Below are 18,060 nucleotides of genomic sequence, written 5' to 3'. Positions count from 1 at the left end.
AAGTAAGGAGGGCGGTAAGGCGCCTATAGTTTGATAGGTAGGCTCGCAACTTACAAAGGGCACTCACTGCTCGCAGGCCTGCTCTTTCTATTATAATTTCTATTTACTCCTTGAAAATAAATAAGGAGAGGATTTTAGCTCTCCAATCTCTTCCAATTCTGCGGCTCCCAAACTAGCGCACGGTTTTATTATCTTAGCCCTCAAGAAAGACAGGCTACCAAACCGCCGCTCGCGTCGGTCACGCCAGGCCTGACGCGAGCACATCGCAATCCTAGCCACCAAAACAATGCCCGGCGGCAAGCGCCGCCGCGCACGCAACCCCACCGCCGGCGGGCCTCAGCGTAGCGCCGGCGCAGGTCGTCGTCGTCCCGTCCCCGAGCTCCCGTCTTTTGTCTCCCCCGCTTCTGTCGCCGCCGCCTTCTCCCCCGCCTCGGGCGGCCGCAGCCGCGGGCGGTGCGCCCGGCGTTGCGGCGCCTACTCCGATGGCGAGTCCTCCCACGCCGTCCCCTTTAGCTATCCTTCCCTCCGCTCCTGCTCCGCTTATCCGGAGCGTGATCAGGCGCAGGCACTGGAGGTGACCATCGACACCGCACCCTGCGCCGACCCAGCCGCTTCCGTCCCGATGTACTCGTACGGCCCCGCCGTGCTCGGTGAGACCGGGCTTGTGCTGAGTGCGGACGAGGAGGAGGCCTGTGATAGAGGGCTGCATCTCGGGTTAGGATTCCGGGATGGAGGACACGATGAGATGGAGCTCAAATTGAAAGAGCTGACAGAGGAAGATGTCTCCTTCAAGACGCCCAAGCGGAAGCAGGAGCAGAGGGCGAAGGCCAACCCAGGATTTTTGTTGATTGGGGGAGTCAGGATTTACACGGAGGACATCTCATCATCAGAATCGGATCGGATGAGCAGCTCTGATGTGGATTTAGAGCCCAACTCAGGTGATGGGGAGAGATTTGAGAATGATGATGGTGACAGTGACGAGGAAGATAGGCAAGGCGAGGAGAGAGATTCAATATCTGATAGCGAGTCATTAGGATCGGAATCAGATGAAGATTTGAGCACCGGGGATTCTTCTTCAGTTGACAATGAGGTTGTTGCTGATTACATGGAGGGTATTGGTGGGAGTGACGAGCTGTTGAGCAGTAAGTGGATCACTAGTATGAATTTGGGTGATGCAGATACTATAGAGCAGATGTATACAAATGACAATGATGGGTTTGTGAAGAAGGGGAAGGAAAAGCTTGAGGGTTATGCACTAATGACTGCATCCGAGCAGTATGGGATGAAGAGGCGGAACTCCCTTGAGCAGCGGAAGGGAAAAGGAATGGTTTGTGACAGGGATTTGTCAAGCATGCAAGTGATGGACCAGGAAGATATGTTCATGGTGAACAATGTCTGGATGCCAAACAGGTCAAGAAAGGGGATGAAGACAGGATCATCATCCTCTCAGCTCTCACAGTCGTGGCCTAAAGATGATAGGAAAAGCAAAAACTATCAGAGCAGGCCAGGTATTAGGTTCTCCATTTCTTGCCCTGTGTTTTCCTTTGGTTTCTGTGGTAAATTTGTTAAATTTTGTAAAACGAGAATCTAGATGTCTTGGATAATGGGCTAACCTGATATAAACCTTACTAGATACATTGTGCTTGCATTCATTGACGCAATGTACTGGAGAAAATAAGAGTATATTAGTACCCAGTCAATCCACTTATAAATCTCATAAAACTATCATCGGTTGGTCACTTGCTTTCTCAGGGTTGAAGAATGAGGATGAGGTTTCTAGAATAGAGGGTAGTGAAGCAACTCTTTTTTTAAACTTATCTTTGATAGTGGCTATATATTCCTACTTTTATGAGATACCTGCTCTCCAATTTGAACATTAGCAATTTGATATTGCTATAAATGGAGATATTTGTTGTTTTGGAATTGGAACACAATTTGTCATGCTGTTTTTTTGGAGAAGTTATTGAAGACAATCTGTCTTCGCATAACTGAAGTATGAAACATTGGTCATCATTAGTGTTTCTAGTATGTCCGCGGGTGCAATAAATTAGCTGAGCTTTTCACTTTGTGATTTATTGATTGTTGTAATGGATTGAAAAGTTCTTATTAAAGTTAAGACTTGAGGATGCGTTGGTTCCACTGGCAAGCCTTGCCAGGCCTTGCTCAGCCAAAGGTCAGCAAAATACACATTTCCTTGCTGCGGGGCCTAACCAAGCAAGTTTTCCTCGCTGAAGCAAGCGAGTGGAATCAGCCGCTACCATGGGCAAGGCAAGGCAAGGCTTGCTATCCAAGCGAGGTTAGCCAAGACCCACCTGTTCAAGCGAGGCTAGGCAAGGCTGGCATTGAAACCAAACGTGCCATCTGCCATGAGGATATTCACACTTCATTTTCTCATTCCTTCAAGATGATTTATTGTTTCTTAAATTGCCTTCTGCATTGTCTACTGTACCATTATAATTATACTAATATTTCTCCTAGTGACTTGCTTTCCTTCCATTTTGCTTGCATTTTCTCTTTGCCAAGGTTGTAAACATACTTATTATGTGATCCAGGTGAAAAGAAGCAGCATAGGAAGGAACTCATTGCAAAGAAGCGTCAACAACGAGCTCTAAGCAGAGGAGTTGACTTAGGGCAAATTAATAGTGTTAGTCACTGCTTTACTTGAACTGTGCTTGGTCCAAAGATGGTGGCATGTTCTTTAGTAAATGTTGGAAAACAATTAATAATAATTGCAATATTGAATCTTAAGATTTTGGTTTAATGCCTTTTTATTCTTACAACTGTTCAACTTTTATCTCCTTAAGTTTTTTTACTTTGCATTTACATTTTGAAGGGCAGACCTAGTGCAATGGTGAGAGCTGTCTCACTGAGTTACCAGGTCGCGGGTTCGAAGCAGCCTCTCCGCATTTACGGGGGGAAGGCTTGCCTCGGTTCATCCCTTACCCAGACCCCACTCATGTGGGAGCCTCCGGCACTGGGTCTGTCCCTTTTTGTGTTGCGAAGAAATTACGTAAGTGTGATATGTTATTCATGTTGACTCAGTTGTTTGGATACCTGCCCCATATCAGCATTTGTTTCCTTTGGGCATTTTATTTATGAAATGTGGTTAATGGTTAACTCTGTCTGTTTTAGTGATATATACTCTTAGCTGTTTTTTAATTCATAAAAGATTTTTTTGATGTGTATCCTGCTTTCTTGTTGGCAGAAATTGAGGAAAATGGTTGTGGATCAGGTTGACATGTTATGTTTTCATCCAATGCACTCTCGAGACTGTTCTCAGGTATGAATTTTAGTCCATTATCCAATAATTTTTCTTGAGCTTGCTGATGTAGTTTGTTACTATGATCTCTTTTTGATTAAAGATTGAACTCAATTCTCGTGCATGCTCATATATTCGTATAATAAACATTAAAATTTAGAACAAAGATAACAATGAAAGCTATGCGATTAGCCTGTCGATAATGTTGGTTTAGGTTAATCATGCATTTGAATATTTTGAAAAGTAAATTTTTTTAAGAGTTTTTAGGGAAATGACCCTGAGTCCGACTCTCGGCAGTGATCTCGAGGAAGTGGTGGAGAGGCCCTAGGTCCTTCATTGCGAACTCGCTTTGAAGAGCGACGATCGTGCGCTGAAGAAAAGCGGCACTGGACGCTATGAACACGATGTCGTCGACGTAGAGCAAGAGGTAGATGGTGTCGTCGCCGTGCCGCTGGATGAACAAGGACGTGTCCGACTTGGCCTTGACGAAGCCAAGGGAGGCCAAGTAGGAGGCGAAGCAACTGTACTAGACCCACGACGCCTGCTTGAGGCCGTACTTGGAACGATTGAGCCGGTAGACTAGATCCGGGCGAGCGGAGTCGACGAAGCCGGTGGGCTGGCTGCAATAGACTGTCTTTGACAGAGTGCCGTGGAGGAAGGCATTCTTGACATCAAGCTGATGGACCGCCCATTCCCAGGAGAGGGCGAGGGAGAGGACGACCTGAACGGTGGCGAACTTGACGACAGGCTGAAGATCTCGTTATAGTCCACGCCGGGGCGCTGGGTGAAGCCTCGAAAAACCCAATGAGCCTTGTAGCGGTTGAGCGAGCCATCTGAGGTGAGCTTGTGGCAGAAAATCCACTTGCCAGTAACCACATTGGTGCCTGGTAGATGCGACAACAGGTCCCAGGTGTGGTTGGCCAGCAAGGCTTCATACTCCTCCATAGCGCGACGCTAGTGGGGATCGGCGAGGGCGGTGCGAACAGAGGAGGGAACCAGGGAGGCATCCGAGGAGCAGTTGTTGTTAGGACTAGCCGATCGACAAGGTGGAGAACTCCATCTGACCGACGAGTCACCATCGGGTGAACGTGGCAGGGTTTACGATGGATGGCGACCAGGTGGTATACCAGTGGCTCGGCACAGGAACGAGTCGGCGGTGCGACGGGTATCGATGGAGTGGTCCGCTCGCAATGGTGGTAGACGCAGACGGGGTCGGCGAAACGTGCCAGATGGGGCGCAGGCGAAGGCGGCGGGGCGCGGGCGGAGGTGACGGGGTCTTGCAGGGCACACACGGGTCGACGGGGCTGTGCGTGGCGCAAGCGTGAGTGGCGCAGCCGCGCTCATCGATGGGGTCACGCATGGCGCAGGCGAACGTGCTCATCGATGGGGTCACGCATGGCGCAGGCGAAAATGGAGGTGCCACACTCGTCGATGGGGGTAGCGCATGGCGCATGCAGGTTTGATGGGGCCGCCCAAGGCACAGGCGTGGAAGAGGGCAACAGAAGAGAGACATCGACACAATCGGCATCGAGGAGGCAATCGAAGTCGGGGGGTGGGGAGGAGGAGTCAGCAAGAGGGAAAACCCCTCATCAAAGACAAAATAACGAGAGATGATAATGCGGTGGGTGAGGAGGTCAAGGCATCAATACCCCTTGTGGTCAGGGGAGTAACCGAGGAAAAGACAACGAGTGGAGCGGGGGAGAGCTTGTGAGGAGCAGTGGCAGAGGTGTTGGGGTGTTGGGATAGCAGGCACAACCAAAGACTCCAAGGTGGGTATAAGAGGGGGTTGTGCCATACAAGGCGAAGTGTGGGGTGGGGTGACTCACCACCTTGGAGGGAAGGCAGTTGAGATGGGTAGCAGTGTTTAGGGCCTTTGCCCAATAGCTAGTGGGAAGATACGCCTGAAAGAGGAGGCAACAAATCATGTTGGTGGTGGTGCGGATAATCCGTTCGGCCCGACTGTTCTGAGGGGAAGTGTAGAGACACGATAGTCGCAATTGAACGCCGTGTGAGAGAAAGAAGGAGCGAGAGGCGGAGTTGTCGAACTCGCGGTCGTTATCGCATTGGAGAGCACGAACCGAGCGACAGAACTGGGTGGAGACCCAAGAGAAGAAGTGGGTGAGGGTGGGAAAGGTATCAGACTTGAGCCGCAGGGGAAAAGTCTAGAGAAAATGAGAGAAATCATCCAGGATGACTAGGTAGTATTTGTAACTAGAGATCGAAGACAGGAGAAGTCCAGAGACCACAATGGACAAGATCAAAGTCCTAAGTAGCCTGGGATGTGGAAGTAGAGAAAGAAAGGCGAGAGTGGCGGGTGAGCTGACAGGCATGACAAAGACGCTCGGTGGGGTCCTTGCTGCAAGATATATCAGACCTACTGGAGAGCTTGGACATGACGTCAGGGCTAGGGTGACCAAGCCGGCGATGTCAAACGGTGGAGGTGGTGGTAGTGGCCAGAGCATGGGAGGAGGATGTGCCGGTGGGGAAAGTGGATGGCCGAGCGGGGCTGGGGCATAAGGTGGAGCAACACAAGAGGAGGGAGGTGGGACGTGAAGATGAAGAGAGTATAGGGGGCTGGAGTTGTCACAACGAGCATGACACGAGTGGGAAGGTGTCGTATGGTGAGCCCCTAAGGATCGAACTCCATAGAACAGTGGTTGTCACTAGTGAAGCGGCAAACTGAGAGAAGGGGATTATCGAAGAGTAAACTCTAGCCGGGTGGCGAAACACACCCGCCTAATCCTAAGAACAGGGGGCTACCTAGGGTTTGCCTGATGAGATGGATGACCACAAGAACACACAAGGATTTAGAGTGGTTCGGGCTGCCGGAGCGTAATAACCTACTCCACTGCGAGTTGTATTGTTGAGAGTTTGAGAAAGTCTAGGTCTGGATGGAGATGCCTCCGAGGGAGTTCAAGTGAACCTGTACCCCTTGGGGGTTCCAGTCCGTCCTTTTGCAACGCGGTGGACCAAGAATACTAAAAATATGAAGTGCGAAGCGGCGGAAAGAGCTGGTGGACCAAGGTCTTCTCCCGCGATGGGCAGGTGTCTTTTGGTCGACGTGCGTGCTCGTCTAGCCAGACTCGTCTTTGCCCCGTCTTGTCAGCGTGTGGGTGAAGGCTCTGACATAGGTTGCGGCGTAGGCTGGCTTGTCGACTTGCGTAGAGGAGTAGGTGGACGGTGTCGTCCAGGCCCCTCCGCCTGTCTCTTCGTTTGGCGTCGCAACGGGGATAGTAGAAGTCATGATGGGAGTTGCCCACACGCGACACAGTGGGTCAATGGTCTTTGTCTCGGTAACACGCGTGTTACTGGCGCGCCCCAGGCCGTGCGGACTGCACACGATGTCTGCATTTAATGCAGGGCGCATGCCGCCTTCCACTGGTGTGAACAAGCGGGCGTCCTACCCATATTTAATGAAGGCGCCCCCATGCCAGAGGCTCGCGTCAAGCGACACCCGACAGCTTTTGCGATACACCACGAGTCACGTGGCAGCATTGTACTCCTGCCTGGGCGGAGAGCAAGTGGCTGAGAGCGCATGCATACGTGGCAGCCCTAGATCTCCGCTGGCTAGGGGTTCTGATGGTAATTGTGGAGGTCTGGGTCCCATCCGTAATGGCTCGGACACGTGGCGGCACCGGACCTCCCCTGACCGGATGTTCGGATGGCACATGTGGGGGTCCGGGATCGTCCCATGGGGGTCCGGCTCCAGGCTGTAATTGCTGAGCAATCCCACTGAGGGGGCTCGAGGTAACATCGGCTCGGAGGCTAGTTGCCCTGCCGGACGGGTCCGGGCACTGTGTCGGGGTAGACGGCTCGTCATCCGTGGCTACGGGTAGCCATAGGGGTGTCCCGCCTTGACCCAGCAGGAGTTGGTACCCTATATTTGGGGTACCGACAAGGATGAATCATGGGGTGCAACGAGGACATAAGGTAGAAAGGCCCCGGAAGAACCGATGCACCTATTGAGGTGACCGGGAGGGTGGAACCGTTCCCCACAACAATAGAGGAAGGATGGGTGGGGTGGGGAGGATGAGAGTGAGATAATGACCTAGTAGTAGAAGTGGTGTGGAAGGAAACTCTGGAGTCGACCACCTAATCGGTGGGAGAGAGTGGGAGGGGCGAAGGCATGGGGTGCGAGTAGAGAGCTAGGGGAGGGGCTCCAACAGAGCCACTAGGAGGTGAGGGAGATAACAAGGTCTCGATCGTCAGGGAGGCTATCACTGCGCTAGGGAAAACAAGCGGCCCAGGCACATGGCGGCCCGCCTGAGGGTGGATCTCGACGCAGTCACGAAGAATAGTGTTCATGGCCCCATCAAAGTCCACGAAGGTGTCTCGGACAAGCTGGCCGTCGTGAAGGAGGAACTGGGCGGAGCCAGGAAGGAGGTGGCGCCGACGGCCAGGGCAAAGGCGGGGCCGGAGAAGTCGGGAGCTACGGAAGCAGCGGGCAAGGCAAGGCTCATCGGTGGGGAGGTGGGCCACCAGGGGCTAGTGGAGGGCCACCGGGGGTCGTAGGCGACGCTTCGACGAGGGGAAAAGGCCCCATCGCACGCGGGTGCGAGGGGGAAGGACCCCATCTAGAGGGAGCCGTGCCGAAAAGAGAAGGGGCGGGTTGGCTGCGCCTGGCCAGCACAGGGGCGCTGCATGGCGGTAGGCGTCATGGGGGTCCGCGCGATCTGCAGTCGCGATGGCGGGGACTTAGACGAGCAGGTCGCCGCTCGTGGAGTGGGCCGAGCCCACCGAGGTCGAGCATGTCGGAGAGGGGGCTAGGCACGCCGGAAAGAAGACCAGCGGTCGTACGGTAACCAGGGAGGCCGAGCTCGTCGGTTGAGAGGGTGTCGGAGCTCGGAGCAGGCAAGGGTGGAAACACCACGGAGGGAGGTGGCCGATGGCGGCTGGGCGCGCGTGGCCAGAGGGGAGGTGACTCGGACGTCTAGGCGGGCGAGGGAGGCAGACTAGCGACGGGCGTTGCAGGTCTTGGTGCATGCGACCGACGGAGGCTGGGCGCGCGTGGTTAGAAGTGAGGCTGCGCGGGCATCCAGGCGGGCGTGGGAGGTTGACTGGTGGCCGACGTCGCGCATCCAGGCAGCGGATGGCAACCTGCTTGCGCCCGAGCGGTGGGAGGACGCGCCTATGCCCGACAGCGGGTGGCTGAAACCACCCGAGGGTCGGAGGTGGCCGACAACCGGTGGCCGGGGGAGGATAGCCAACAGGCCTGGCAGAGGGCAGGTGGCGGCTGTGGCGTGGGAGGGAAGAGGAAAACTAAACCTGGTTCTGGTTCCAAGCTGGATTGAGTAAACCCTAACCCTAATCCAGGGTTGGGTGAGTATTATATAGATCAGTTAGGTGGGCCAAGCCCATTACACAAGGGGTAGTCAGTTAAATACAAGAGGGCACAAGCCAAACCCTAAACAGGAGTCTAATAGAGGGGACAGTTGCATGTCCCGTTCCTCGCTTGGTTCGTGGGATAGACAATGAGGATGAACCAGACGTTACCCATCGTTTGCCACTATGGTCAGTGGGGCCTAGTTGTTAGCCACTCAACCTCCAAGTACTAGAGCAGGACAAGCGAGACACATGACTGGCCATGTGCATATCACTTAAAGCGACACATGAGGGGGGTGATTTTTAACCTTGGCTTTTTAAAAGTTGACACATGAGGGGGTGATTTTTAACCTTGGCTTTTTAAAATTTGCTTAGGTGCTTCTAAGGCTCTGACCAACTAGGCTAGGGTTGGCAATGGGTTTTGAAACCTGCAGGTAGAGGGTTTACAAACCCGCACCCGCGGGTTTAATATTAAACCCACACCCGTACCCGTTACTCTGGTGCACCTCAATTCTCAGGTAGAAGGAGAGATGCCCAGGTTACTCATCTGGAAGGTGACCTTCATCTCTTCCTTAAACGCCACCACCTCTGCATCCTTGGCGCCGGTGATCACCAAATCGTCTACGTAGACACACACCAGTAGTGCATTTTCTCCATTGCCTCGTCGATAGATGGCCGCCTCGTGCGGGCTTGGCATGAAGCCCATACTCTTGAGCGTGGAATCCAGCTTGGCATTCCACGCCCTCGGTGCCTGTCGCAAGCCGTAGATGGCCTTGCGCAGGCGCAACACCTTGCCGTCCTTGCCAGGGATCACAAAACCTGGCGTCTGGTGTACGTAGACCTCCTCCTTTAAGTCGTCGTTAAGAAACGCCGACTTGACGTCCATGTGATGAACGTGCCAGCCCTTCTGGGCTGACAGCGCAAGGAGTCGCACGGATTCCATCCGTGCCACTGGGGCGAAAGCATCGTTGAAGTCGATCCCCTCCTTCTGTAAGAAACTACGTGCCACCAAGCGAGCCTTATGCTTGACGATGGCGCCGGCTTCATCCCTCTTCAGTTTGAACACCCACTTAAGGGTGATTGCGTGATGACCATGAGGGAGATCAGCGAGCTCCCAGGTGCGGTTCGTCTCAACTGCGTCCATCTCCGACTCCATCGCGGCACGCCAAGCCGCGTGTTTCTCGGCCTCCACGAAAGACAAAGGCTCGCCATCGTCGCATGCAAGATGCAATTCTCCTGCCTGAATGCGAGACGCCGGGCCTGACACCGACGGGTCGATGAGAAGGCCCTTCACGTTTCAATACTGCAGTGGCTCGCCGTCGTAGCACGCGTCGACGCGCTCTTCGTCGTGGGAGAGTGAGGTCATGAGCCCCACTGGGTCATGCTCGACACGAGCTGGCATCGGAGAGGATGTTCTCAGAGAGGGTACCGTCGGTGCTGGAGTACATGGTGACGGAGAGTTCACTGGAGCCAGAGTCGTGGCTAGACTGCATGGTGGCGAAGAGGTCGTTGTAGCCGGAGCTGGAGAGCGTGGCGCTGGAGTCGGTGGAGACTTAGGGGCTAGGGTAGGCCTACTCGGAGAAGGGTCGCCTACTCCATTGGCTCCCTCAAAGTGGACGTACTCGATGGTGAAGTCGTCGTACGTCGGAGTCGTGCCGTCGTCCACCGCCTTGTCCCAGGCTCATCCTCGCCCTTCGTCGAACGCTATGCCGTGCGCACACGCAGTGTTCCTGGGTCAAGGATGCGGTAGGCCTTCGAGCCCTCCGCGTAGCCAAAGAACACCCCTGGGGTGCTCCTGTCGTCGAGCCTGCCGATGTGGCCAAGCTCCTTGGTGAACGCGAGGCAGCCGAAGACCCGTAGGTGAGAGACCGCCGGCTTGCGCCCATGCCAAGCCTCATACGGTGTCATCCCGTTGAGTGCCTTGGTGGGCGAGCGGTTGACGATGTAGATCGCTGTCACCACCGCCTCTCCCAGAAGACAGCCGACATTCCCCTCTACTTGAGGAGAGCCCGAGCCATCCCCACAACCGTCTGGTTGCGCCGCTCGACAACGCTGTTCCGCTGCGGGCTGTATGGCGCGGAGTAGTGGCGTTGAACGCCCTCATCTGCGCAGTACGACGCGAATTCAGTCGCTGTGAATTCACCGCCGTTGTCGGTGCGCAGCACGCGTAGCTTGCGGTCGCACTCCGCCTTCGCAACGACCTGCACACGCTTGATGGCATTCGCAGCCTCTCCCTTGCTGCCAAGGACCATCACCCACATGTAGTGGGAGAGGTCATCGACGAGCAGCAAGAAGTAGCATCGTCTTCCTGGTGTGGTTGGTGTCATCGGGCCACACAAGTCTTCCATACACGAGCTCGAGCCTCTCCTTGGCTCGGAAGCTCGATTGCTGGGGAAAGGGGAGCCGTCTCTGCTTTGTCAACACGCAAACATTGCAGAATTGCTCCACATGGTCAAGTTACGATAGGCCTCGTACCATCTCCTTGGCACTAAGCCGCTTCAGGGCCTCGAAGTTAAGATGCCCGAAGCGCTCGTGCCATTGCCATTCCCCGTCGTCCCGACGAGCAGCAAGGCAACAAGGTTGTGCCACCTTCACGTTGAGGATGTAAAGCCGATTTGGACTCATGCGTACCTTGGCAAGAAGGCAACGAGAGGGGTCCCAGATCCTCATGACTCCTTGCTCGACCTCCACGCGCGAACCGTTCTCATCCTGTTGTCCTAAGCTGATGATAGAGTTCCTCAATGCAGGGATGTAGTAGACTCCGGTGAGCAGCATGTGCTCACCAGACGCGGCGGTGAATACGACTGAGCCAGCGCCCTTGATCTCTACACCGGAGGCGTCCCCAAACTTGACGGAGCCTCGGACACTGGAGTCGAGCTCGATGAAGAACTCTCGTCGGCCGGTCATGTGATGAGTGGCGCCGGTGTCGAGGCACCATCCTTCGATCATGTCGTTGCTGGAGTCGTCGCCGAGGAAAGCGCGTGCTTTTGACTCATCAAGGTGGAGGAGTGCCGCTGCGGCCGGTGCCGCTGGAGGTAGCTCAATGCTTGCGTGTTCTAGGAGCAGAGCTTCCTCCTCCGCCTGTGCGACGTTGGCCTGGCCGCGTCATGGCTGCCGACATTCCCTGGCCCAGTGGCCAAGCTTGCCACATTTGTGACAACCGTCATTTCGTGTCGGCTTCTTGTTGCCGACGGCGTCGCCTTAGGCGCCTCCGCGGGCACCACCCCCAGCTTGTCCTCGCGCCCCGGCCTGGGCGCCTCCGCGCGGCTTGCCGCGTTTGTGGCCCTGTGTTGGAGGACGACTCCCCCTTGTCACCCTGGCAGGCCTCCCACTGCTCTCGAGTGAGATGTAGCTTCTCGCCGATGGTGATAGGCCCAGAGAGGGCCTGTGGTTCGTCGCCGTCGCCGACCTTGAGACGACCAATCGCTTCTTCGATCGTCATCGTGGAGAGGTCTAGCAGAGACTCGATTGAGCGAGCGATCTGCTTGTACTTCTCGGGGATGCAACGGAAGAGCTGCTCGACGACTCTCTCCTCATCGTAGGTGTCGTCGCTGAACTGCACCATCTTTTGCAACAGAGTGTTGAGGCGAAGAGCAAAGTCATCAACATCCTCACCTGGCTTGAAGGCCAGGTTCTCCCACTCCTTGCGAACTGCCTGTAGTGTGGTCTTGCGGGCACGGCCGCTGCCGATGCGCGTCGCAGCGATGACGCCCCAGGCTTCCTTAGCAGTCTGCTTCTGGGAAAGCGAAAACTGCATCTCGGGTGAGATTGCAGCAATGAGGGCATCTAGCGCCCGTTGATCCTCTTAGTAGTCGACGACGCCGTACCGAACTGCTTCCCACATGTGGCGAACCTGGAGCCGTACCCTCATCACCGCGGCCCACTCGACGTAGTTAGGCTGGCTCCAACAAGACCCTCTAAAGGGTCCTGTACCCTAAATTTAGAGGACGAGGACGTCCTCTACTCCCTCCAGCAACGTCCTCTAAACGGTCCTCTAAATTTAGAGAACGTTGCTGAATCCTCTATATGTAGAGTTTCTCTAAACGGTTCTCTATTTATTTGAATACTTTAAACAACCGGTTTAATAAAACTAAAATATGTAAAATATATTTGAGAGTATGACAAATACGTATGTACAAAAATTAAAAAATTAAAAATGTCTTTAATATAGGTATTTACATATAGAGGACGTGATTTAGAGGACGTTGTTGGAGAGAAAGTAGATATAGGAGATGAAATCTTTTAGAGGAGACTGTAAAAGACGGATATAGAGGATGCATATAGAGGACGTTGCTGGAGATAGTCTTAGTCTTGGTGAGGGTAGGCCACCCACCGTCGGGACTGATGTCCCTAACAACGGCCTGGACCCCACGGTGACCATGGTACCGATCCGATGAGGGAGAGCCGCGTCGCCTGTAGAGGCCGCGATCTCCGTCAACCCGGCCGCCGCCACCGGGAGCACCGTCGGCGCGTCCGCGCCCATCTGGGCTGCCGCCACGTTCGTTCTCGCCCGGAGCGCCGTCAGCGCGTCTGCGCCTATGTAGGCTGCCGCTGCGCGCGGCTGCCCATTGAGCCGCCTGCTCTTGCGTTGCCTCTCTTGCCAGCCTGATCTCGTCGTTGGTGCCGCCATCGCTGGAAACAGAGCTGCCGATGCTACTGCCGCGTTGAGCCTCGAGCTCTGCCGCCGCCGCACGGGCAGCATCCGCCGCCTCCGCTGCTTCTACTTCCGCTCTCGCTGCTACTAGTTCCGCAACCGCTAGTCGTGCTTCCCTCGCCGTTGTCGCTGCAACCGCCACTGCTGCTCGCTCGCGTTCTTGTCTAGCGGTGACCTCGGCCTCCTACTGGCGCCGCGCACTCGAAGTGATCGAGCGTAGAGACATAATGTGCTAGCGAGGGGTCGCTGCGTGTGGAAGAGGCTCTCAGATGAAAGGCTGCTCGTCCGAGCAGGAGAGGAAGGAACAGTTGAAGCTTTTGCTGCCGACTGAGTATATGGAGAGGCGCAGGAAGGAGATGAGCAAGAGATGTTTAGGCTGCAAGACAACCTCGCTTCGATACCAATTGTAATCAACGGGACTTACTCTCATTGAGAGGATGACACTATGAGTTGGAGTGATTTTCTATTTATTTTCTCAAATAATACACAATGTCATACCCTTAGAAGGGTTGTGGACACATATTTATAGCCCTAGGGGCTGCACTACACTACACAACACTGCAGCACACATGTGCTGTCTAGATACTAAAGTGCAGTCAAAAGACTGCTATTGCTGCTGTCCAACAGCAGTCAAAGGACTGCTGCTGCTGTCCTATTCACCACAAAACAGAGATGTTGTCTTCCACACGAAGACCACATGCCTTATTCCATCAAAAGGTCTCTTCGTATACTTTCTAGTGGATCAAGAATCAATGAGAGATCACAACCGAAACGTCCAGGAACCGACGAGAGAACTTTGTGACTCCACCATAATTCCTTTTTCTATGCCTCTATTTAAGCAACTAGCATCCACAAAAAAACTTGGGTTTTGTTTGATGTATGTTTAGCCTTTGCTACTTGTAAACGCGTGTGTCGGCTAGACCACCCGAATATTTGAAACAGGACCCAACTTCATTAGATCCGTGAGAGTCTGTTTGTTATCTTGTTCTTGCTTGTTCTCGATTGTTTGCAGGTTCAAGGCTGTGCTTGGTACGACAAGAGTAACAACAACACGAGCTGATGTAACTACTGCTAATGCGCAACACCCTTGTGGTTGTTGTAGTCGGATAGCACAACGTCGACCTCCGCCCTAGATCGTAGTTATCTGGAGACGGTGTACCTGTCGCTCAAGGCGCCACACCATCTTGGTTGTGGTAGTCAGGCAACCAACGGCGACCTCCAACAAATTTTCAACCTCCATCATCTCATCGAAAGATCGGGCTCCCTCCTACCTGTCGGGTTTATCAAAACCTGTTCCCTCCGCTACTATTTTAGACTTCTCATTAACCAGAATATTGGCTTCTAATACTGAAGGCATGTTTGGATCTTCTGCAACTGCTTGCTTTGCCCTAGGAAAAAAGCTTAGGCGAGCCAGAACAGCTCTCCGCTGCTGGCAAGGATAGCCTTGCTGAGCGAGGCGAGGCAAGTTGAGCAGGACAGAAAACCAAACATGCCCTGAATTGCTAAAGCTTGAGGTTCTTGTCTAGTCCTCCCAACTTTAACTTTCCTATCATTTCCTATGACACATTTGTAGCCTAGTTTCGCTGCTGTAGTAGCTGAGATCATATGCCCTTAAAGAAATGACTAGCTCTTACTGTTGAGCTATAGAAGATATTTTGGCCTGTCAGTACTAGTGATCAATAATCATTTCCAAAGCATGTTACCTTCCTACTGGTATCCTTTGATTCAGGACCCTAGGAGACACATGTTTAACTCCCTCAAATTAGGGAACACCCAAACCACCATACTCTTCCATCACACTTACTAGTTACCATCCCAGAGACAGTTAGGTGCCGTTTGGTTCACATATTTGTAACGTAATGGGTAACTGATAACGTTAAATCATGTTTGTTTTAGTTCAACCGTAATTAGATACCACACTAAAAATTGATACCAGCCTATTCAAACTTGTTACCGCCAGTAATCGAGTGTAAACCATTACCATTACTATTTGCGTTACATTTCGTGAACCAAACAGCACCTTAGTTAGGTGAGAGTTGATCAGCCTAATAGCCCATTTTGGGAACTTGGTAAACAATAAGAGATACACCGATATGCTAGCCTATATATACTGAGCTCATTCCTGTTTATTTATTTCTTATATGTTTTCATTCCTGTTTGTGTGATGTATATGCTGAGTTCTGGTTTACCTCTGTAGGTACAACGCCTTGCATCTATTTATCAATTGAAGAGCGGGTGTCAAGGTTCTGGCAAGAAGAGGTAACTGATTTGCAGGTCATATATTCATTATGATCTTGTCATAAAGTAATTCGTAACCATTAAATTACTTTGCATGGCGTTTGAGCTTATTGTTTAACAGAGCCCAGGCGATTTACTGCAAGGCAGCAAGGATAGTGGTTTACAGAACATCTTTGCATCATTTGTCATGCAGTAATAGTTCAAGGGTTCCTGAGCAGTTGTGGCTGTTGCAGATCATCCTGATTACACATTACTGATTCTTTCAATGAACCATTATGACATCATTTTTCGCTACACATTCTTAGTCAACTCTTGAGGTAGGAAGGTGCATGACCTCTCCCGCAACGAGCCATTTGTCTTGTGTGGACAATGGTAAAGGTTTTAGGGGCTTACTCAAACCACTCCCTTTGTTTGCATTGGCACTGATACAAGAAACATGACACTGACATTCTTGTCATGTTCATTGCACATACTGTCTGATAAGGACAAATATGTAACCGATGTGTCCCTGCATGTAGCTACTACCATAACCTGGTTAATGGTTATATTGCTAGCTTGATTATGGGTTAATGAGCTGGAGGACTTTGCACCTGCCATGACCTTACTGTGCTCATTGCTGACCAATTCCTTGTGTTACATTTCAAAATTATTACTAAAACTCACACCGGTGAGTATTTTGCCACAATATTTTGTACCTCAACATTCTTACTGGAAGTTTGTTCTGTTCATTTGTATCTAATAAATTTAAAATGTACAAACCTTTGTTGTTATTGTTATTAAGGATCTTATTTGCTTGGTTTATTTCGCATTTATATAGCTTATCCTTCCTGTCAAATCAATAATTCTTCCTTGCAGATTTGTAACTGTGACATTGACTGGGCACTCTTCCTTGCCATCTGCAGATGGCCAAGTTCGACTTGAAAAGGTGTCTACTTTGTTTTTTTCCACTGGAGATAGTATACCTCCTGTTCTTATACTGTTGCTTATCATTTTAGTTCTTTTTTACAGTCTAGTCATTTCTGAAGATGATATAATTCGTAATTGTAACTAGGTGCGGATAACAAGCCAAGTGCACTTCTTTTTGAGCTTTAGGTCAAACTGATGTAATCTTATTTATGAGTTTTCCAATCTATCAGTAATTCAAAATCATCTGTTTTATTTTAAATGAAAAACGAGTTCAATCGGAACAATTTTGAAACTAGTTACAGAGCCAGCTCAATGAGTTTTTTTTGTCCAGCCCCAATTGTATCATATAAAGCTTTAATTACTGATCAAATTGTATCATGCCATTTTTGTGTTTCAAAAGATGCCACTATTCCCTTTATCCCCCTTCTTGATGCTGGTCTCCTCACTGCTAATTGTTTCAATATATATGTTATCTAACCACTTTGTTAAATGATTCCAGCTTTTGGGGACTGAATCTGAGAACTCTGTCTCGAGCTCTAAAGGCCCAGCACGACTGAAGGGCCATTCTGCTCCAGGAAAGTGTGTAAAACACTGGGAATCCAGTGGAAATAAATCTACCAAGAAACAGGTCTCCTTCGCAGAGCGTCCAGTATCTTTTGTCAAGTGTGGAACCATTGTGGACTCCCTTACTGAGGCAATAGCTGGCCCAAGTGGTGGTGATACCTCGTGTGTTAAACCTGTTGAAAGTAACTCCACCCATCTAGGCTCCTTTGAGGTGCACACCAAGGGCTTTGGTTCAAAGATGATGGCCAAAATGGGATTCATCGAGGGCACTGGCCTTGGTAAAGATGGCCAAGGTATAGTGCAGCCGATACAAGCCGTGCATCGTCCCAAATCTCTTGGACTAGGTGTAGAATTTGACAGTGTGGCTGAGGCGATCAAAGCAAGGGCAGAACCCATCAAATTAATTTCAGAGCTGAGGCGGAATGTGTGGGCACCAGAGACGAGTGGCGTTGGCTCCTTTGAGAAACACACCAAGGGTTTTGGCTCCAAAATGATGGTGAATATGGGGTTTGTCCCAGGGTCCGGACTGGGGAAGGATGGCCAGGGCATTGCCACCCCCTTGACCGGAGTAAGGCGACCGAAATCACGGGGACTGGGAGCCGAGGACAAATATTAGCTTACACCATTTTCGCATTTGATGTATCTTTCTTGTCGTGTTCCTTGTTACATGCGGATTACATAGTTTGCTGGGAGGGCGAACCTTTGAGCACCCTGAATGGTGAAACAATGGGTTTTCACTTGTTTCTTTCAACTTCTCAATGAAGTTTTATATATTTGTTCTATCAATGTTATATTTGTTTCATTTTTCTATGGCCCTTGCTTGTGCAACTGAATGATTGTGAATAGGCTCATCACTAAGTGAGAAGAGGTCAACTTTATCCGCTCGAGGCCGCACGAGTCTCGGAAATCTCTACCCCTGCTGCGGCTGCTTGCATCCTCTCTTATGTGGGGATGAAAATGGTACGGATATAGCTAGATATAGGGTTATCCTCTATCCTACTCTAATGTATTTTTATCGGATACAAGACTAGATATGGATAGTTAAAATTCGGGACGAATACAAAACGGGACCGAGTAATAATCCGGGTGGGTAAGAAACGGGATATTCTGGATAGTT

The 18,060-nt window shown here is 51.6% G+C and overlaps 1 protein-coding gene across 1 annotated transcript; it reads left to right on the top strand.

Annotated features, from left to right (window-relative positions):
- The first annotated feature begins 219 nt into the window (after nucleotides 1–219).
- Nucleotides 220–17,749, top strand: LOC100286119 (G-patch domain containing protein). Its single transcript, NM_001159007.2, has 6 exons — nucleotides 220–1,508; nucleotides 2,553–2,644; nucleotides 3,206–3,280; nucleotides 15,433–15,494; nucleotides 16,329–16,398; nucleotides 16,879–17,749. Exons 1-6 carry the CDS (start codon nucleotides 287–289, stop codon nucleotides 17,557–17,559), a joined length of 2,202 nt encoding a protein of 733 aa, NP_001152479.1. The 5' UTR covers nucleotides 220–286; the 3' UTR covers nucleotides 17,560–17,749.
- The last annotated feature ends 311 nt before the right edge of the window (nucleotides 17,750–18,060 follow it).

Source organism: Zea mays, chromosome 1 (genome assembly GCF_902167145.1).
Source record: "Zea mays cultivar B73 chromosome 1, Zm-B73-REFERENCE-NAM-5.0, whole genome shotgun sequence".
Classification (NCBI taxonomy): domain Eukaryota; kingdom Viridiplantae; phylum Streptophyta; class Magnoliopsida; order Poales; family Poaceae; genus Zea; species Zea mays.
Note: the sequence above shows the minus strand (reverse complement) of the source record. Positions and strands in the feature narration are given on the sequence as shown.